The 22772-nt window shown below is 43.2% G+C and overlaps 1 protein-coding gene across 1 annotated transcript in view; it reads left to right on the top strand.

Moving 5' to 3' along the window:
- Nucleotides 1–22772, top strand: part of LOC124794755 (fibroblast growth factor receptor 3-like) — a 437275-nt gene that overhangs the window by 370300 nt on the left and 44203 nt on the right. The window contains exons 3-9 of the mRNA XM_047258371.1: nucleotides 10373–10556; nucleotides 16750–17039; nucleotides 18229–18416; nucleotides 18977–19100; nucleotides 19326–19529; nucleotides 20556–20741; nucleotides 20916–21097. Coding sequence (XP_047114327.1) covers nucleotides 10373–10556; nucleotides 16750–17039; nucleotides 18229–18416; nucleotides 18977–19100; nucleotides 19326–19529; nucleotides 20556–20741; nucleotides 20916–21097 — 1358 coding nt within the window. The remainder of the gene's footprint in view (nucleotides 1–10372; nucleotides 10557–16749; nucleotides 17040–18228; nucleotides 18417–18976; nucleotides 19101–19325; nucleotides 19530–20555; nucleotides 20742–20915; nucleotides 21098–22772) is intronic.

Raw genomic sequence — 22772 nt, 5'->3', positions numbered from 1 at the left:
GTGATGTCTGTTGGCTCATGAAACGTAACCGATATCATCGTTCACTTATCACTATATTTCTGTTCTGCACTTTGTTTAAACCGTTTGAAAATGGTTTCTCAAACAAGGACAAGGCTGGTTTCCTTTCCCACCTCTGTCAAATCCCGAATCGTCTTAAGGTCTTCGACGCCGATGGAACCTTAATCCCTAAACTTCCGTTGCTTTATCTGCTGATGATACGTGAGTTGGATGCGACATAAATAGACGTCCCCGCCGGCCGGTGTGGCCGTGCGGTTCTAGGCGCTTCAGTCTGGAACCTCGTGACAAAAATGGTTCAAATGGCTCTAAGCACTATGGGACTTAACAGCTATGGTCGTCAGTCCCCTAAACTTAGAACTACTTAAACCTAACTAACCTAAGGACATCACACACATCCATGCCCGAGGCAGGATTCAAACCTGCGACCGTAGCAGCAGCGCGGCTAACCTCGTGACCGCTACGGTCGCAGGTTCGAATCCTGCCTCAGGCATGGATGTGTGTGATGTCCTTAGATTAGTTAGGTTTAAGTAGTTCTAAGTTCTGGGGGACTGATGATCACAGATGTTAAGTCCCATAGTGCTCAGAGCCATTTGAACCATAGACGTCCCCCCGTATGTTACCTGAGTCGCCACCCGTGTTTACCATGTTTGTTTACCTACTCACCCAGAACCACACAAATACTGCGCTGAATAGAGCCACATACAGCTATTTTGGCAAAATACAATCTGCTGAGTAAATCTAATCGCAGTACTTTAGTACTACCCCGGAAACCCAGACGTTTCACGACTAATGTCTCGATGGAAGGTAATATCCAATATCCATCTCATAGCACCCGTCTAAATGCGTTGCGTATCATTTTATATCGTTACTCTCATAACACCAGTAAGGAGTTATTTAATTCCACGTGGTATTTCTCCTACTTTTCTCTTGCATCCCCACAGAAAGTTCCGGCAGAGTTAAATTAAAATATTGTTTTGCATGTTTCCATCAGAAGCGGTGAAGTTCAACTGAGACTTTTTTATCTTGTACTTAAACGACCATAAGGCAGCCACACTGTTTCCTAAGTGGCGAGGGAATTTATCCATAATCCTCTTGACAACTTTGGGGAGTATCCTCAATTCTCGCCTCGCGAAACTGATCCTTTTCTCGTACCTGCGACGGCTTCATTAAGACACAACCGTTACTCTGATAGAATCGCGGTTAGTGTAGCTTTTCAAACGTAATCATGCAGTCAGTAATACCAACAAGTACTTGGTGTACCAGATAATAAAACACATAGAAGAACTATATCGTCCCAACAAGGAAGTTATCGTGTAATGAGTGGGAGGGGACTATTGTACGAGATGAAATTAAATTTCCGACTTTCTTGGCACGTGTGTTGCCCACCATGGACCAGAGACAGAATACCATGTTCCTTACACAGATATTGTCCGACATGTGCGGCGGCCAATCTAAGCCTTACGAAATCGCAGATATCATCTATCGCGCCAACATAGGGGAAGATGTTATATAGTTACACCTCTGCATAACCGTGGCACTCCATTGGCACTTACAATAGAAAGTACGTAGTTCCAATGTTTGGCCTCCGCTTTATCCATGGAAGGTTGAGACTGCACTTCTGTGGTCCACAGCGAATTGAGACACCCCTCAGTGTTTATGGCGCGGAGGACGACGCCAATCACGTAATTTCCGGCTCGCTGCCATCTGCTACGACGTGCGACAACCAATTTACTGCAATGCCTAGTGCTCCGTGGACAACAAATATCTGTTACAGCTAAGAAGCTTCGTGTAACAAATGGTGCGTCCATATACAGGCTTGAAAGTCTTTTCGGGTTTGCTGCCGGATCCTAAAATCAACTTGACTCGATATTTCGGCGATCCAACTGTTCGCCATCTTCAGGAAATGCTGCTTCTGCTGATGAGTCCCGCTGAGAACTGACGCAAGATTGCAATTCGACGTCCTATATAGGCCACCGTTCAGTACACGGCGCATGCGCCGCCCATCACGGTTTCTGACTTCCAAAACAGGGAGGTGGCGCCGCCCTTAGTGAAACACTGCTGGCAACGATATATCGCAATCAAGGCCGCATCGAAGAACGTTCAGTTTTGATGCGAGATAATACAGGATTCCACGTTTTGCTAAGAGGAAACCCATTGTCCCTGTTGATTAAATTATCAGCCAACCTAATTTCGATCGCCTCTTTATACACACTATTCCAAAAACCGGAAATGTTGGCAATTATATCAGTTTCCTCAAATTTCATTTTATGTCTCTCATTCAGGCAGTGTTCTGCTACGGCCGATTTTTCCGGCTGTTGTAGCCTCGTGTGACGGCGATGTTCCACACACCTGTCATTCACTGTGCGAATAGAGCGGCCAACGTAAGCTTTCCCACATTGACACGGGATTTTGTACACCCCGGGTTTCTTAAGTCCCAAATCATCCTTCACAGAGCCGAGCAGAGCCCTAATCTTAGAGGGTGGACGGAACACACTCTTAATGTTAAAACTCCTTAAAATTCGTCCAATTTTAAACGATAAGCCTCCAGCATAAGGAAGAAAGGCCACAGATCTATGTTCCTCTTCGGACACCTCCGGAGACGGTCCAAATTCCATAGCCCGACGAATCTGTTTCTCGGTGTATCCATTTTCCTTAAAAACAGTCATCAAATGCTCAAGTTCTTGGGTTAAGCTGTCTGCGTCGGAAATGGCATATGCTCTCCGTACCAAAGTCCTAAGGACGCCACTACGTTGGTGTGGTGGATGACAACTCTTAGGGTGCAGATACAAATCTGTATGTGTCGGCTTTCGGTGAACGCTGTGTCCCAAAGTTCCATCTGGTTTTTTATAAACCATAACGTCTAAAAATGGAAGCATCCCATCATTTTCAACCTCCATAGTAAATTTGATACGGGGATGAAGACAGTTGAAGTGGTCCAAAAACCTGTTAAGAGCATCACGTCCATGCGGCCATACGAAGAAGGTATCGTCCACGTATCTCCAGAAGCACGTTGGTTGCAAAGCTGATCAGAAAGTCGTGTCCCATACAACAAAGAGGGCGAACAAAAAGTCACGTTGCATATAACAAACAGGGTAAACCATCTACAAACTTTCAGAGGTGGTAGTATGGACAAAAACAACAAAAATATCTAGTAAACATGGGCTCTAAAACGCATTCCTTAAGAGTTATGAGGACTTGCTGATGTTCGCTACTGTGAAACATCTCTTCTACTGAACAGGAGCTCACAGCTCTTAAGGTATTCACTTTAAAGTCCTTGTTTATTGGTCTCTTTTTTCTTGTTTTGGTCCATATTGCCATCTCTGAAAATACGGAAAGCAAAGAGCTTTCAGTAGAAGAGATTTGTTTCACAGTATCTAAGATGAGGAAGTGCTCGTGGGTCTAAGATACGTGTTTTAGAACACATGTTTACTTGACATTTTTCTCTTGCTTTGTCGATGCTGTCACCTCTGAAAGCTTTCTGGTGCAGTTTTGGTCCTATGGCACACTACATTTGAAACTGTATGAACGTATATTCAACTTCTTAGCGACTGGGAAAATTACGACTGAATTAAATTAAAATCTTTAGATTCGAGTCTCAGAACTAGGTCTTATCGATTGAATATTAGGGTACACGTGTGTGTGTGTGTGTGTGTGTGTGTGTGTGTGTGTGTGTGTGTGTGTGTGAAGGGAGGGGGGGGGGAGAGAGAGAGTTGTTCCGTAATTTCTAGAATATCGTTTATCTGATGCTGATTGACGGGATAATGTCCGGAGACCGCAGTGAACTTACTTTCAAAAGATTGGGAGCTACATTTCGTCGGACCACAATCTCATTTGGCCCTGGAAGTACCTCGTGACACGACACCGAGTACTGTAGTACTCCTTATCTCTTTCCCCCGCCAAGCTAAACGACCGTGGCATCCTTTCTGGCGGTATAATCCGAGAGCCCAGCCTCTGGCCTGCTTGCTGGCGGTTCCGCGCGCAGGGCGAACGCTCGCAGTTCCGGAGCGGCCGGCGGGACACCTGCGGCCGGCGAGCGGCGACAGAATTAGAGGAAGAATCCGGCTGGCAGCGCGCCCGAGCTCCGCTCCAGCCGGCGCGGCCGCCCTCTGCGCTGCGTCTGGAGTCCGGCCCGTGAGTGGGGCTGCGTCGGCGCCCGCACAATTCGTTACCTTTTTTCGATAATTGCACTCCAGGAGAAGATTTCCTAGGAATATCCCATCAGTACTCCTGCCATGTAGCTGCGACGTTGCAGACGGAAGTGATGCTCCCTCGGTAACCGCAGCACGTGTAGAGTTCAGAAATTGCAAAAGGAAATCTAGAAATAGACGTCTTATCCACGACCTTTTCGTGGCGGACAGACCACTGATTCAGACGGAGGGGGTAAATGATCTCCACAACTACCCGGCATTCCTTTGATGTGCTTCAAGAAAACCAATGTACATCTAAAACCAGTTGGGTGCATTCTTGCCGAATACAAGTCCAAAGCTGAGAGGATGTTGTTAGCATTGCTCCTGGTCCTTTGAAAACTGTAGTGTCACTTTCCTTCTGGCCGCTACAACGGCACAAAATTTATGAAATGAGAACATGTTCTGCTTTCGACTGTAATCATCACTTACTGCCACTGTCGGCCAATTGGGGTGATTTTCTAGGGGTAGCTCATGTGCACGAGTACAAGTCAACGATGTACCCAGCCATCAACAAACGGCGGGAAAACTTAAAATTTACGACAAGCACGCTTGACTACTTGTCGTAAGTTTTACGTTTGCTCGTCATGTGCTAGTGGCTGGATACCACACTGACTCCTACGCAAGCAGTACAGCCAACGCTTCAAAACAGCAAATTGCTGAAATTGGCCAATACTGAAAAAAAAAGCAATGATTAGAGTGGAAAGTGGAAAGTGTGATCATTTCACAAAACTGTAAAGAGTTCGCGGGTGACACATTTGTGTAACATAATCATGAAACTGTTCAAAATGCGCAAATGCCTTAAGATGATTAAGTGCAAATACTATCAGCTGAGCCTCGACGTAATCAGTTAGGAGGTAATGCATGCAAAAACGTAGAAATACTCGCCGTTGTCGTGCCACGGAGTGACATGGAACATCACTGGAGGCAGTCGCAACCGTTAAATATGAAGGACAGTCCGTCTGCAGGTAGAGTACTGTTGTATTTACGGACACAGACGGCATCAGCGTCTGTCGCACGAAACATTCTGCCTCGTGCAGTAGCTGGTCATACAAAGTACGCTTTCAGTGTGTGGCATTTGTACAGTGATGCGCAAAAGTTGAAAAACAACACTACGATCATTTCCGAGAGGAGATGCATGCCATATCTAGGATATGCGATGGACAAGCAGTACTCAGCCGTGAAACAATTTACACAATACATAGACAAGTGGGTCTCGTATACCGTGTGTAACATACCTCGAGCTAAAGTTAATGTCAGAGTTGGCCTCCGACTAGCAATGAGCAATGGCGTTAAAGAATAGCAACGACCCCCCACGCAAGGGGTTTCATAACGGAACGCGCTAAATGGTGTAATGTGGATTCAGCTGAATAAGGTCAACAAGCCAGGAGGTAATCGGAGCTCGTGAGAGGCAACGTATGCAACTTGCATCCACTCCATCCTCAATCGCAGAGATGTTGGTCTAGCAAGGGAACTTATATGGAGCTCTTAGTGCGAGATAGACGTTGCAGATGGTCCGTTAGCAGCGCACACGAGGGGTAATCGTAAATTTTTAATTACTTTCTCGGAAAAAGATGAAGCTACCGAATTAATTTACTGTTTGTTTGCAGGGAAATATCTGCAGCTGCGGAACACCTGGGCTGTGGCGTTTTGCTTTGGCACCTCTACCGTCTTGCCACACTACTGTGGCGCAGACATTTCAGTGTGTACCGCAACTGCAGGTATTTTCCTGCAAACAATAAACTTACTACACAGCTTCAGTTTTTCCGAAACGGTAATTAAAACGTAATTGTCGTATAGGCTGAAATGGCAGAAAAAGCTCCGCGGAGGGTCAGTGCCGCGTTCTCGGCCCAGCACGGGTTTCAAACCGTCACCGCCTCTTTGTTTGGTCGGCTCCCCACGCACGATATACTCGCAATTACTGTGCCGTCTAGCCAACAAGTTGCCCTTACTCAGCCCACGAGAAACGCGAGCGCGTGTGGGGCGGCTCTCGGAGGCTTCCGCTGAACACCATAGGGTGCGAGGTCGTCGTACGCCGAGAGCTTGCGACACGATCGGTGGCCGCGGATTCATATATATGAGTCCTCTTAAAGCGTCCCGGAGCCATCTGCTTGTCGTGGCGTGGGCGGTGAGGGAGTGCCCTGGCAGTGCGCCGCGACGCCGCCTCCGCCTCCTCAATGGGACGACCGGCACGAGAAGCACCACCGCCGCCGCCGCCGCCCCCGCCACCACCTCTTTCAGGCCGGCTCATGAATGGCGGACTGATGCACCAGCTGTTCACCTCACTTCACACTGCAGCCTCACCATATCATGTCGCTACATCAGCTATAGCATATCTAAACACATTGCTATCTCTTGTTTCTTTCATCAAATACACTTTTAATTTCAATTTAAAATACAACCACAAAGTATTATGCATATTATTTATCATCATTGCCTAAGCTAGCAACAAGTTTAACCAAAACTGTGTATATACATTTCTACTTATTACATTTTTTTTTTCGTTTTATCCTTTTGTAAAATTTTCAACAACAAAATGTACTAGTAATAAAACTGAATTCGTATGATATAACATGTAAAGACACGCAATGTACGACCTGCTATATATAACAACAAGCAGAAGGTCTTTACTTGAGAAATAAATAAATAAAATAAATATGTAAACAATGTACGTGGATGGCGAGCCAGAGGACGGATGGCCCTCCGCGTATAGCCGATTGCCTGCTGGATTTCATTGCGTCACTTCAGAGTACCAGAGACTGACGTGACCTGCAGCGCGGGAGCGTGAATGACAATTAGCAAACAGGGTCAAGAGTGCACAATTTAAATTGGGAACCATTTTCGTTCCAATCGGTGGTCAATGTCTCTTACTGCTCAATCGTCATCTAGAGACATTGCAGCTAGTGTCAGTATGTAACCGCGCGACCGCTACGGTCGCAGGTTCGAATCCTGCCTCGACCATGGATGTGTGTGATGTCATTAGGTTAGTTAGGTTTAAGTAATTCTAAGTTCTAGGGGACTGATGACCTCAGATGTTAAGTCCCATAGTGCTCAGAGCCATTTGAATTTCGAGGAGGATCAACCTCGAAAACGAGTAGTTTACGTAAGAACTGGCAACATCTGCCATCGCAGATCTTAGTCTAGCTACTTGAAAATGACCTAAGGTCAGTATAGTGCAGTAATACCAAAACAAACTAAGAATTAACCGTTGCACGTGGCAAGAGCCATTCAAAACATTTTTAGCTACTATAGGATTAGGCGACTAAAACTGTATCTGGAAAACTACAAATCTGATTAAAAAAAGGTTCTTCGTGCCTCAATGGGACATCCAATCACACCTACTCCACCCCTATCCCAGCTCCAGAGGACGAGAGGGGGTCAAGTCTGATTTCTAATTCGAATTCTCCGGAAAAAATACGTAATGCCTTTGTACTTAACATTTTTTGTCTCTGCGTCGTAGATGGCCCTGTAATCGTCAAAAATCAGAATGGGATGAAAACAATCGAAGAATGATAATACCTCATCAAATACAGATCAAATGAGAATCCCAGGAGGCTATAAAGGCAGTTATTGTAAAAAAGTTTAGTGAGATAGGGGTTTTTATAGTACAAATACATTAGTTCTCAGCATATCACACGAGATTCAGAAATTTCAAAAAGAAGTGCTCTGCGCTCACTGTATGAACACAGATTCCATCCACTTCACTCGTCGTTGCATGGAGAACTACACAGAACGACTTTCGAAACCGCCTGACTTATGCTAGTGGATACAACTACTACTGGCCTATGACGATTTTGTTTCACATTTATTTTCCTCTGATGAATCAGTTTTACCAATTGTTGCCAACTGAATCGGCATAATATGCATTATTGGTGAGTGGAGGAAAAAAATTACACCAATAATGTGGACAAACAAATGTGTTATTGTCTAGAGAATCAAGTTTTATGGTATAAAATACCGGTTCGTTATTAAAAATGTTAGAGTAACTGCCTTCATAACCGCCTAATCTGATGTATATTTCTTGAGATATTATCATTTTTCAACTCTTATTAATCAGTTTTGATTTTTATCGATTACAACGCCATCTATCACGCAACGAAAAACCTGCTAAACACACAAAAGTTACGTACTCTTTCCAGAAGAATCCGAATCCGCAACAAAAATAAGGGTTGTTGTTGTTGTTGTTGTTGTGTTCTTCAGTCCAGAGACTGGTTTGACGTAGCTCTCCATGCTACTCTATCCTGTGCAAACTTCTTCATCTCCGAATAACTACTACAACCTACATCCTTCTGAATCTGTTTAGTGTATTCATGCCTTGGTCCCTCTCTACTATTTTCACCCTCCGCGTTTCTCTCCAATACTAAACTGGTGATCCCTTGATGCCTCAGAACATGTCCTACCAACCGATCTCTTCCTCTAGTCATGTTGCGCCACAAATTCCCCTTCTCCCCAATTCTGTTCAGTACCTCCTCATTAGTTACGTGATCTACCCATCTAATCTTCAGCATTCTTCTGCAGCACCACATTTTGAAAACCTATGGTCGCTTCTTGTCTAAACTATTGATCGTCCATGTTTCACTTCCATACATGGCTACACTCCATACAAATACTTTCAGAAAAGTCTTCCTGACACTTAAATCTATACTCGGTGTTAGCAAATTTCTGTTCTTCAGGAACTGTTTCCTTGCCATTACCAGTCTACATTTTATGTCGTCTCTACTTCGAACATCATCAGTTATTTTGCTCCCCAAATAGCAAAATTCGTCTACTACTTTAAGTGTCTCATTTCCTAATCTAATTACCTGAGCATCACCCGACTTAATTCGACTGCATTCCATTATTCTCGTTTTGCTTTTGTTGATGTTCATCTTATATCCTCCTTTCGCCGGCCGCAGTGGCCGAGTGGTTCTAGGCGCTACAGTCTGGAACCGCGTGACCGCTACGGTCGCAGGTTCGAATCCTGCCTCGGGCATGGATGTGTGTGATGTCCTTAGGTTAGTTAGGTTTAAGTAGTTCTGAGTTCTAGGGGACTGATGACCACAGCTGTTAAGTCCCATAGTGCTCAGAGACATTTTTATTTCCTCTCCATGGATTTTAATACCTACTCCGAATTTTTCTTTTGTTTTACCGCTTGCTCAATATAGGGATTGAATAATATCGGGGATAGGCTACAACGCTGTCTCACTCCCTTCTCAACCATTGCTGCCCTTTCGTGCCCCGCGACTTTTATAACAGCGATTTGGTTTCTGTACAAATTGTAGACAGCCTTTCTCTCTCTCTATTTGACCCCTACGACCTTCAGAATTTGAAAGAGAGTATTCCAGTGAACATTGTGAACAGCTTTCTCTAGGTCTACAAATGCTAGAAACGTACGCTTGCCTTTCGTTAACCTATCTTCTAAGATAACCGTACGTTCGGTATTGCCTCATGTATTCCTACATTTCTACGGAATGCAAACTGATCTTCCCGGAGGTCGACTTCTATCAGTTTTTCCATTCGTCTGTAAAGAATTCGCGTTAGTATTTTGCAGCTGTGACTTATTAAACTGATAGTTCGGTAATTTTCACATCTGTCAACACCTGCTTTCTTTGTGATTGGAATTATTATATTCTTCTTGAAGTCCGAGGGAATTTCGCCTGTCTCATACATCTTGCTCACCAGATGGTAGCGTTTTGTCAGGAGTGGCTCTCCCAAGGCTGTCAGTAGTTCTAATGGAATGTCGTCTACTACCGGGGCCTTGTTTATACTTAGGTCTTTCAGTGCTCTGAGTGTTACTATTTCAAAGTTCACTCCCCGTCCCGCTCTCCTGGGGGGTGGGGCACGGGGGGGGGGGGGCGAGTTTGGTGTCATTATATGTCCTCCATAGAGAGGAACTACTTTTATTACAACGTTTTTTAATCCGATTTGTGGTTTTCCAATTATTTCCGATAACAGTTTTAAATACCTCACCCTCTACACAAGAAAGCTGAAGAAGAAACTACTTCGTTATTGAATCTTGTGGAACTCGTTCGAGCATGTTCCCCAAGCAGAAAATGCTACTTCCCCTACATAAAACTGGCCGTGCTCCTCACAGCGGTTCCATTACTAGTCGCTTCGCAGTTTTTTTATTTGCTTTCTTTTCGTGCAGCTAGAAGTGGGTCCTGCAGCCAGCTCGCTCTCCTGTGTTGCAGGGTCGGAGCACGCGGCGGTGAGCGTGCAGCTGGGAGACACGGTGCGCCTCGAGTGCTCCCACCACCACCAGCAGCAGCAGCAGCACCAGCAGCAGACCCTGCCGCAGCCCGCGGCGCCGCTGTGGTTCCGCGACGGCCGCCGCCTGCACACGGCGCTGCCGCGGCTCACCATTGCCAGGCACTGGTGAGCCCAGCCCGCCTCTCTTCCTCCTTCCTGTGTTTACGCTTTTTGTCCGCGCGCGGCCTACATACGCCGTGTTTAAATCCTCGCCGCTGTTTACCTCCGCCCATTTAAATGCCGCAGAAAAAACTCCTCTAACTTATAACGACACGCGCCTACGCCATCAGGTGGCTCACTTCCTGTCGGAAGCTACCGCCTCTCTTTAAACTACACAACGCATACTTACGCGTATCGCCGAAGGAAAAACGATACCGCGTAACTGACTTTTACGATCTAATTTCGGTCAGTTGGCTTATTTGACTCGACGAACCTGCGAAAGCGATGCGGAAAGCATACCGTGTCAGTCAAAGGAGGTGAAATAAAATCGGACAAGTGCGAACAGGACTCGCTCGCTGAGGATTGCGTACAAACGAAATTACGTATACAGACAGATCACATTTACGTTTCTATAAGAGAGTTTGCTAGTATTGCATTTACTAAGAACCTTAATTTTTTATACACCGCCAAGGGACCCTTGTCCTTAGAATTTGCCGTTAATTTCAGCTAGGTACCTCGACACGTTCGTGAGAAAAAGGCGTCTTAACAGACGACAAACGGCAGCGGCGCGGCGCGCTGCCGCACCGTCTAGTGTGGCGTGCCTTGTTTCGTCGCGGCCAAATGCCAAAATGTATCACATATTTACCCGAGACTGCAAGGAGATGCGGCTTTCATTACGGCGTTGAAAACATTTCTTACGCAGCAATATAAGTCGTAAGATGCACCAAACGTAAACTTGTCGGCGAGTACATTTTACACTGCAAATTTTTCAAAATTGTGCTGTCGTAGTTTACTTTCAACTATCGCAATAACTATAGGCAAAAATGAAAAGAAAACCAGTTCATTATCAAGTTGTGATGCGTGACTGTAAGATACGGAAAGATACTCTTTTTTTAGTTCCTTTAAAATCGAATGAGAAGATTGCATACCGGAGAACACGCGCGATTACCAAAACAGTGGTTTTGCAAATCAAACTGCCTTTTCCTGCTGCTAGTCACTTTATTTATCCCATACGCGCCGGCCGAAGTGGCCGTGCGGTTAAAGGCGCTGCAGTCTGGAACCGCAAGACCGCTACGGTCGCAGGTTCGAATCCTGCCTCGGGCATGGATGTTTGTGATGTCCTTAGGTTAGTTAGGTTTAACTAGTTCTACGTTCTAGGGGACTAATGACCTCAGCAGTTGAGTCCCATAGTGCTCAGAGCCATTTGAACCATTTTATCCCATACGCGTTTCGCCTTCTCCTGTTTTAAGGCATCATCAGTGCGACCTATACCGATACAGTTTTGTTAGTTATAGATTATCAAACAGTTCACTTCGCGATTTTTTGTAAAAAAAAGTAATTACTTACGATGTGTGAACTGTTTGATAATCTACAACTAACAAAACTGTATCGTTATAGATCCCACTGATGATGCCTTAAAACAGGAGAAGGCGAAACACGTATGGGATAAATAAAGTGACTAGCAGCAGTAAAAGGCCGTTTGATTTGCAAAACAAGTGTTTATATGCTTGCTGCGGAGGATGGCCACACAAGCAAACTTGTTACCAAAACAATCGTTTTTATTTTTTTCACGCGGAAAGTAAAATCTCTGCTGAGAAAATAACTCCAGGGACGGATTTAGCTTTATTTAATCTACATGAAAGAGTTCTTTTAGGCAGATCGAATGACTCGAAATTTCACTCCCCGCGTATCGTACGATACGAGCTGCGTGGCGCGACCGGCACTCCTCGCTGCGCCGGGCGGTACCAGAGAGACAAGCATCGGTGTCGTACTGCTGTCGTCCCAGTGTGGACCAGCTGATTCCATCACTGTACTCATCTGAATTTCCCCGATTGTCGTCCGAAGTCTACACGTTCGGGTGATGAGGTTGCCTACACCTTGGCCGCGCTCATTGTGGAGTATAGATTTGAAAAGATCGGCCGACTTCGGCTCATGTCGGTCGTCGGCGCAATCCACCACTGTGACCGCAGCCTAGGGTTCTGCTTTTACCGACTGAGGTACGAAACCCTAAAAAAGATTTGAACGGCGGTTAGTTGAACAATGAATGACCGCCTAACTGCAGCGTTGGAAGCTTTCATATCTGTGGGGCTGTCCTGTACGGAGACTGTGGCTAAATAAAGGAAGACCTGCAGAGCATCGACAGCTAGCAGTCGCCCTCGAGAACAGACCGCCGGCCGGAGTGGCCGAGCCGTTAAATGCGCTACAGTCTGGAACCGCGCGACCGCTACGGTCGCAGGTTCGAATCCTGCCTCGGGCATGGATGTGTGTGATGTCCCTAGGTTAGTTAGGTTTAAGTAGTTCTAAGTTCTAGGGGACTGATGACCACAGCAGTTAAGTCCCATAGTGCTCAGAGCCATTTGAACCATTTTTTGAGAACAGACCTCAACTTTCATTCGCGTCTCACCAGAAAGCAACGATTCCTTTCCCGATCAAAAGATCATCTTGTGAAACGCTGTCCGTTCCTATCACCTGAAGCCCTGACCCAGAAACTGCTAACACGGATACGTAAGCAAAAGCAAAACCAATGCACTGCAGCAGCGCGCTCTTTTGAATTCGTGCAGAAATGGAGCCAGTTATGACCGACGTCTACGTACACAATCCTCAAGCCACCGTACAGTGCATGACAGAGGGTAAATTGTACTGCTACTAGTCACTCCCCTTCCAGTTGCACTAGCAAATGGAATGACGGAAAAATATCTATCGATATCCTTTCGGACGAGCGCATATGTTACTGGCAGTGCGGTCGCTCTACAGTGCTTCGCTAATATCACTTCTGTAAACTTTCTCAGTAGTACTTCCAGAAAATAAGGTTGTCTTCCTTCCAGAGACTCCCATTTGAGTTTATGGAACATTACCGTAATATTCTGGTGTTGATCGAACCTACCAGTAACTAATATAGCATTCAAATAACTTCCGGGAATTCAGCCAGGTAACACTTTCAGCGACCGCCGATATTTCGGCGGGAGAACACCCCGCCATTTCAAGGCAAACTGCAACGGACAGGCGGCGTACATGCAAATTTAATACCTCGGTTCTGGGACAGAAGCAGGAAAGATAACACACACACACACACACACACACACACACACACACACTGAACTCTAGTGCCACCAAAGATGACCAAAGTCAGAGCTATCGATAGTGAGACTATGAATTCGCAGGTGAGGCAGCATTGACTCTGTTCCTCTGTTCTTTGACAAGGGAGAGAGCCGGATTCCAAACAGAGTTTAAACAGAAACCTCCATCCCTGTTAACGAGGTTGCTCGCTAATTTAATCTCAACTGCTTCCCTAATGACACTGTCCCAATAGCTGGACGTGCATGCCAATATCTCGGTGTTATTATATAACATGGGGTGACCAGTATCCAAGCAATGTTCGGCAATAGCAGATCTATTTGGCTGCTGTAATCGTGTGTGCCGTTTATGCTCAGTACATCTGTCCTCCACGGTCCTGATAGTTTGACAAGTATATGCCATGCCGCAGCTACAAGGAATACGATATACACCCGCCTTACGCAGTCCAAGATCATCCTTAACGGAACCCAAAAGCACTTTAATTGTAGATGGAGGTCGGAAAACACATTTCACATCGTATTTCCGTAAAATACGACCGATCTTATTGGACGTGTTTCCTACGTAAGGCAAAAAGGCAGTAGACTTAGGTGTTGACTCAGAATTATCATCAATCACCCGATGTACAGTTGGTCGATAGCGCAACGCACGTTCAATCTGTCTATCACTATGACCATTTTGACGAAATGTAACTTCAAGATGGGACAGTTCAGCTGGCAAAGTCTCAGCGTCAGAAACGACATGTGCCCTGTGTACCAAGGTACGAAGTACCCCTTCACTAATATAGCAGCACACCTCTGAGGTTCTTCGCTGTATTCCTTTAAGCCGATCTAGTGGGAATCTCAGTTACTCGAGCAGTACTGTAGAGGAGCTACACTTCGAATAGGTTTCTGCCTGTAAACCGAGGTCGACCATTTGCGTTTCATAGCACCAATCTTATGTGCTCGTTCCGTGCCGTATCACTTTCCAACGTAACGGATAGTCATTTAAACACAGTGAGTTTGTCAATCAGCTCACCGCTGATACTGTATTGCAACACCAAAGGGTTGTTTTCCCTAATCATCTGCATTAACTTATACAAGGTGATTTTTTCCACCGTGTATAAACTCTACATTGATCGATGAGAGGATATGGAACAAAAAAGGTCTAATGAACTTATGCCCGGAAATGCATAGTTTCCATGCTAGAGTCCATTGATTCAGTCATACATTGCTACAGAGACTGCGGTCAGACACGTCTAACACAGCCACAGCTCCAGTATGTGTTGAAAATGGTTCCCATGTGCCTCAACACATGCACGTCCGTGCCGTAGCATGTTCTGCCTCAAGCGTTCACATCGGCGTGGCTGCATTCGACCAGTGTCAAAGGCAGCATAAATATTCTGCTCCAGTGTCTCCACATCTGGAGTGGGCTCTGCATACACGATACTTCTGAGATGGCCCCATAACAACAAATCGCACAGCAGGCCACGCAACTGGACCCCCTCGTCCGACCCACCCACCAAGTAAGACAGGACTCAGATGCGTCTGGACGTTAACGGCGAAGTGGGCTCGAGCAACCATCACGTAGCAGCCACATAACCCTGCAAATCATCAATGGCACTTCTTCCAGCAGGGGAGGCAAAGTCACCCGCAAGAAACGCCAATATTCCCGGCCTGTTAGGCGACGTGGAAGAATGACTGCTCCCAAAATACTGTCGCCAATTATTCCGGCCCACACATTCCCCCTGCACCGATGTTGATGATTCGCTGTCACCGTACCATGGGGGTTCTTCATATATCCCACAGATGACTGTTACAAAAGTTGAAGATACCACTCCGCATAAAGGTGGCCTCATCTGCGAATAGCATGCATGACACAAATCCCGGAATCGTGGTTGCCTGGTGAAGAAACCAATGACAAAACTGCTGCAGATGTGGAAAGTCTATTACTAGTAACCCTTCTACACGCTGTGAATGATAAGGGTAGTAACAGTTCTCATGGAGAATGTTCCACACGTCCGGCTCACACTGTACTGGTGGGCCAACTGCCTGCTACAGTGTTAATCACATTTTCCTCCAAGTCCAGAGTCCGAACATTTCCTGCTTCCTGAAACCATCCTGTCTCAGACAAATGGCGAAACACTTTTGAAGACATTGAACGCTGTGGTTGTCGTCGGCGGGGATAGGTATCCTGATACAACCTTACTGCCGCCCGTTGCCATTTGCCTTTGCGTAAGTAAACACCACGTCGGCAAGCTCTCAATTCGAATACGGGAACACTGTGTACAACGCTGTATCAGATCCACTATAAGGTGAGTCAGCCAGAGAACTGAATAGGACACGACATTGCCAACTACTATGGCAGGAGAGGTCGCTAGGACATCACGTATGAGGAACAGTACCATCGTCTAGGAGGAAATCACGCATACTGCATGGTACAGCGCGTATTAGACTGCAGTCTCTGTAACAATGTATGACTGAATAAATGGTCTCGAGCCTGGAATGAATAAATGGTCTCGAGCCTGGAAACCATGCATTTCCTGACGTAAGTTCATTAGACCTGAAATTGGGTCGGTTCGCCTGGGTTTTCCTTTTTAAAGGAACAGTTCAAAATGGATTTAAGCGTTTCAGCTTTTGCTTTGCTACTCTCACTTTCAGTTCCTGACTCTTTCGCTAGAGACTGAATACTAGCTTTGGTGCCTCTAATAGCCTTTACGCACGACAAGAATTTCTTAGGATTTTATGAAAGATAATTAGACAATATTGTGGTACGGCAGTCGCCTAAGGCTTCACCCATTGCCCTCTTGACAGTCAAACGTGTTTCGTTCTATCTCTAGCACTACGCTTCGTTTTACTTCTATTATGGAGCAGACTCTGTTTCTTTAGAAGTTTGTTTACAGTGACTGTATACCATGGATGAGCAATTCCATTATGAACTGTTCTACTGGGTACAATTTCTTACTGTACTCATCGTTTCTATGGTAAGAATGCATTTTTAAAGGCCAACAATTATTTTGTGAGAAAACAAACAGTTGCCTTGCCTAGAAAATATTCCTCAAAGTCGTATGTTAATACTTATACTAATCAAGCAAACGTTTTTGTTTCAGGCTAAACATAAAATCCGTGAAGTGTAGTGATGCTGCAAAGTACAGCTGCTATCTCGAAGCGGACAATGGAAGATTATGGCAAAACATTACGGTAGCAGTCAACGATATGAACTGCCAAAAAGCTGTAAATACAAAGCGAGCGTCCCTAAATCAAGAGAGCTCCACAAGCAAAGCTGACTTGATGCCTGTCGAGGGCTCAGGGAGCATTCTCGGTGCAAGTGGCATGGGAACTCAGCACGGGACCCCAGCCGAATCCGTGGACTATGTTTCAGATGAAGATGCTGTAGAAGGTACGTGACTCCATGGATTTAGAAACAAATTATTCATTTACCCCTTTATGTGCAGTAACAGACACGTATCATGTACCACTTAAAAAAAAAAAAGTGTCACCTTACCGTTTATTTCCCTCAGTTAGGGACCACTTGCAACCTCTACTTCGCACCAAATGAGTCTTATGTACCCATTTTGTTTGGTTTGAAGATCATTGCTTTCTGAATCTCTCCAGTCACGTCCTTTTACCTTTTCCTCAGCTTGAACTTCCATTTTTTCACAAAAAAATGTTAAAACTTGATGATTTGGACAAATAAATTACTACGCATAAATCTTCGAACGTCATAAAACACTACCATCCAAAGTTAGTACTTCGACAGCATTCGTGCTACCTCTGTATTAGGCCCAGAACTTTCTCCATATGGCGATCTTGTCCAAAATATGAAATATTCTACTAACCATGACAGACAGAATCTTTTATTTTGTGTAAGAATTTTTCATAAATACATTTTGAACATCTTTCTAGTTTCCTTAACCCATTCTTTAGATTGTTCTGGGACACTGAGTATTTTTATTATGAACAGAAATGCTGTTTTACATTATGCATTTGAGCTTTCGACACAACTACAGGCAGTCATAATGACATTCTTCACAATACTCTAGCACATGTTTGTACGCTGTTTGGGAAAGCATGTAGCCATGCAACTCAGTGAAAGTGTGCTATGTGACACCAGCAAGAAAACTGTTGTGGAAGAACTGATTCAAGAACCTTCATAATTCACTTGTTTACTGTGACACTTCCTCTTCAGTCTTCCAAAATATCTTCATGAAATTATTGTTTTTCTTCTGTTAAAGTTATTGCTTTTTCTGAGACAAAGCTTTCTTTTTGCATTTAGAATTTTTGTAGCATGCACTTGAGCACCTACACCTGATTCTTACTTTACTTGTAAAAATGATCATTTCCTCTAACATCTATAAAAGTGGAAAGTTCATAATGCAAGAATCGCTAGATGTCTTGATGCTTTTTATTTTCTGAGGCACTGGTGCAATGTCTACATTATATAATGTATTTATAGTAAGAATATGAGGAAATTATGGATGATAGACACAACACTGCATGCAAGAGATATATGTTTCATGATAATTGATATTAATTTTACTAATTCAGTTATGGTTAGCTACTAAATACAGATATTTATTTCTGTGCAGGTAGCTTTATCCATGCTGAGGTACCTTTGAGGATGCAAAAGACAAAGGTTGCTATTATAGGAAGTTCACCTGTTCTTGACTGTGGTGTTCCAGAGGAAGCTGAAAGTAATATTACTTGGATAAAACATGATACAAATGAAATTCCTAGCATTGATCTGGACAATATCCCTGATGAATATGTTATCAAGGTAAGTAACAAACCTTTTAAAAATACTGTCACAATCCACTAACTAGAATCCATTTGTCAAACTATTTCTCTTGGCATTTACTTCTCTTTTGTATAGTTTCTGAAATTTTCAAAACATGGTGCTCTCATACATATACTTTTTGTTTGTGCTAAAATTGTTGTTTACTGCATATTTGTCTCTTTATTTACATTAGTTTCCAAGTTTTAGTTTTGGCTCTCAAGTGAACATACGCAAACTTTTTAACAACAAAAACACAGAATGAATTATATGAATCTTGCAGCAATTGTTATTTGACACACTGTCTTTGAGTTGAAACACTGACTGGGAGGTAGATCTACTTTTACGCAATAAGTAAATACTCAACGTATGACTACACCAACTTATTAACACAGGCATTTGTTTTGCATCTACTGTTTCTGTCACTCAGTGTGGTGATCAGAACATGGATTATTACATTCTACCATATGCTCTGCAAGTAGTATGTTTTCATGACTTCTTTTTACTGTCAAAAATTTCTCATTAAAGTAATTCATACATTTATTCACTGTATATCATTGCAGTTTGGCCCACATCAGCTACTAGAGCTTCAGGATATCAATGTGGATGATGCTGGCTGGTACACATGTATAGCTTGCTCACTGCACTGTCAAGCAGTTACAACAATTTGGCTCCAATTAGATCATGGTATGTATTCTGCATAATTTGTTGGCATTGTATTATTGTTTTTAATTTTATGTTAATAAAAAACATAGTAATAAAAATACAAAGACTAGAATAATAGCTTGGCAATAATACATCCATATATTTCATGGTAGTCTAACATTTTAAGGCATTCAGAATTGCATAAAATTTGCTTGCCACCTATAAAACTTTTTTCTCTTGTGTGAAGGTGATCATATTGTGTTTCAGCTATGTCACTTATTGCTGATTCAGAAGTGGACACATCTGTGGATACCAATATATCTCTACAAGATATAGATGTGTCAGAAGAGCAGAAACTTTATGGTTCTACAACATATTTAAAATCACCAGTGTTCTCAAAACCAAACAAAATGCATCCTCTAAACATAAAGGCAGCAGGCAGTTCTCTCAATCTGAAATGTCAAGCAGATGGTATAGTCCCTGATATTAACTTTCATCCACAATTTGTCTTGTTATTTAAATACTTCCTCACATATCTTGAACTATCTACATTTTTCAGCCGTCTGTCTGTCATAATATAGTATTTATAACCATTAAATGCATAGTTATGTTAATGCTTTAGTAACACTGAGAATAAAATGCCATGAAGAACCTAATTAGTTATGTCACTTGACTGCTGATCTACGGGAATTAAATGTAAGAAGTTGGATGTACAACCTATATGAACTGTAATAACACAGTGAGAATGAAATTTTATACCAGTATTTTATACTATCTGCAACTAATTACAGGTTTCCATAACCACTTTCCTGTTGACTTTTTCTGTTAGACTATGCCATGGATTACAAACTTACAACCACAGAGAGTTGTAGTGATGAACAATGTAACAGAAATCAAAATAATTATAACATGTGCAATGAATCTGAGACACACACAGTTCTTCTGTGTGTTTTTTCTTTCAGTACTTACCAAGCTAGTTGGCAACTGTCAATAACCAAAAATAAATAATTATGTTTTAATTCACATATTAAATACAAATTATTTTTATGATAACTGAAACTAGACTGAGGCATCCGATATGTTGTTGCTGTGATTGTCTCCCACTTTTGGAATTGAACTTTCAGTCTTCTGAAAAATTGCAAAATTAATAAATGATGGAAAGGTTGAAATAAAGTAACTAAGAATTCCAAATCAAAGCAACAGCTGAAATCAAGTCAGTCTTGAACTGTATTTGGTCGGAGGCTAGAGAAATTGTACCAGACGGCATCAGCCTCTTGTAACACAAAATGGCATAAACACTTGTTGATAGGAAGTAATATAACTGCATGACAAGATGTGCAGAAGAATCAGAAACATGTTGTTCTCTAATTTAACTATGAGAAGGGAAAGAAACTGATTTCCATAATCTTATCTACATAGCTTTGTTAAGTTATGTATAATACTGGTCTTGAAGTCAATTTCAGTTTCACTAAGAATGTCTTTTTCATGTGTTTCTAGGAGATCCAACTCCAAACATCACATGGTATAAAGATGGAGGGAGTTTAGATCTCAACTTGGAGGTGACATATAAACGATGGTCCATTAATCTTGAGAAGTTGCAGGCTTCTGATTCTGGAAATTACACTTGTATTGTCTGCAATGTAAATGGATGCATAAATTTCACCCATATAGTGGAAGTTATTGGTATGAGGATGTGTCTGTTTCAAAATATTGTTTTTTTTTTCCTATTGAATAAATGTGAAGAACTATTTATAAGTTTAACAAAGTTAACTGCATCTATGATTGTAAGTGACATTTCAGTTATAAAAATAGCTAGATTGTTTCTCATTTTGTAAGTGTTTTCTTAATAAATTTTAGACAAACACTCTGGGAGGCAGTTTCCTCACTACATCAAGAACATAACAGCTGCTGTAAATACAACAACTGAACTGAAATGCGTCCCTGTCATGGATAACCAAGCACACATTCTGTGGCAACGTGTAGCCAGTTGTCCAAGCAGTAATACTGATAGTGCTTCAGAGTCAGTGTTTCCACCACAGGTAAGCTATCTGAATTGTTGTACACAATATTACAAGAAAAAAACAGTACTCTTCTTGAAAATAATAGGTGGAACGATAAAAAATCTTCTCGCCAAGCAGCAGCAGGAGAAAACATATAAAAGTTAACAAAATGTGCAAGAGAGGTAACGAAATGTGCAAGCTTTTGTAGACAGTGGCTCCTTCCTCTGGCAGAAGGGTTGAAGAAGAAGGAAGAGGGATGAAGGAAAGGGACTGAAGAGTTTTATGAAATGAGGAGAATTGTGGAAAAGTCACCCAGAATGCTGGATCGGGGGACACTTACCAGGAAGAATGAGAAGGAAAGACTGATTGTTGGGGACTATACCCCATAATATTTGAAACCTGAGAACTGAAAGGTTGAATATAGGGTATAAATCAAGACAGAGCTTACTAACAAAACATTGTGCAAGAGTTAATAAAGCTAAGTGCCTCACACATGCTAGAGATGAGGGTGGGAAAAATAGACCAGCCAGAAAATAAACGGGACCAAAGGAAGGAATGGTTATTGAGAGAAAATGCAGAGACTGAAGGAATCAACATAAATTAAGGCCAAGTGGGAGGTGAGAACCAAAGACATGTTGTAACACCAGTTTCCACCTGCAGAGTTCTGGGAAACTGGCATCAAGAGGAAGAATCCAGATGGCGTGTGTGGTGAAAAACACAGTGAGGCCACAACTATCATGCTGTAGGGCATGCTCTGCAACGGGATATTGTGTGTTGTCAGTACACATGCTCTGTCCATGTCCACTCATCCTAACTGATACCACGGTGGTGGTCATACCAATGTAGAAGACCAAACAGAGATTGCATAATAGCTAGCATACAATATGTGATGCTTCACAGGTGATCCCCCTTTGATAGTATACATTTTGCCAGTTATGGAGCTGGCAGTAGGATGCATAGGGCAAGCCTACAACAGGGAAAGTCACAGCGATAGGAGGGTAGGGAATTTAATTGGGAGTGTGTAGTTGGAGATTCCAAGAACTTTAACAGGTCAACCTCACCATGAGTGCATATGGCAAAGATGTCATCAATGTATCTACAGCAAACCAGGGACTGAAGGCTTATGGATCCCAGGAAAGCCCCTCCAAAGCAATCCATGAAAAGGTTGGCATAGGCAGGAGCTATCCTAGTTCCCATGGACTCATCCCTGATTTGTTTGTAAGTCTGATCCTCAAACATAAGTTGTCTGTAAGCATAAAGATGATTAAGGTGAGCAGGAAGGGTGTCATAGATTTGGAATCTGGTGGGCACTGGTTGAGATAATGTTCAGCAGCAGAACTAACATGTACATGGTGGATGTTGGTATAGACGGAGGTGGCATCAGTAGTGACAATCAAGGTTTGTGGTGGAGGAGGGTCGGGCATAGATTTCAGACAATCTAGGAAATCTTTATGTGGCCATCCTTGTAGTAGATGGTTACAAGTACTTCGACTGTTCATTATGACATGAAAATTAAAACACCTGCAGCCACATCTTCTGCATTTAATTTATTTATGAAACCAGTCTCAGTGTTAATTACACCATCTCCAGGCCCCATGACTGATGTAAATTGGGAGGAATCCAATTCAAGTGCAGTCACAACACGAGCCAATATTAAATAACTAGTGCCCATAGATATGTTTTGCATTGATTTCTATTATGACTGCACGCAAGA

The sequence above is a fragment of the Schistocerca piceifrons genome, chromosome 4 (genome assembly GCF_021461385.2).
Source record: "Schistocerca piceifrons isolate TAMUIC-IGC-003096 chromosome 4, iqSchPice1.1, whole genome shotgun sequence".
NCBI classification, from domain to species: Eukaryota; Metazoa; Arthropoda; class Insecta; order Orthoptera; family Acrididae; genus Schistocerca; species Schistocerca piceifrons.
This window is presented reverse-complemented; position numbering and strand designations above follow the sequence as displayed.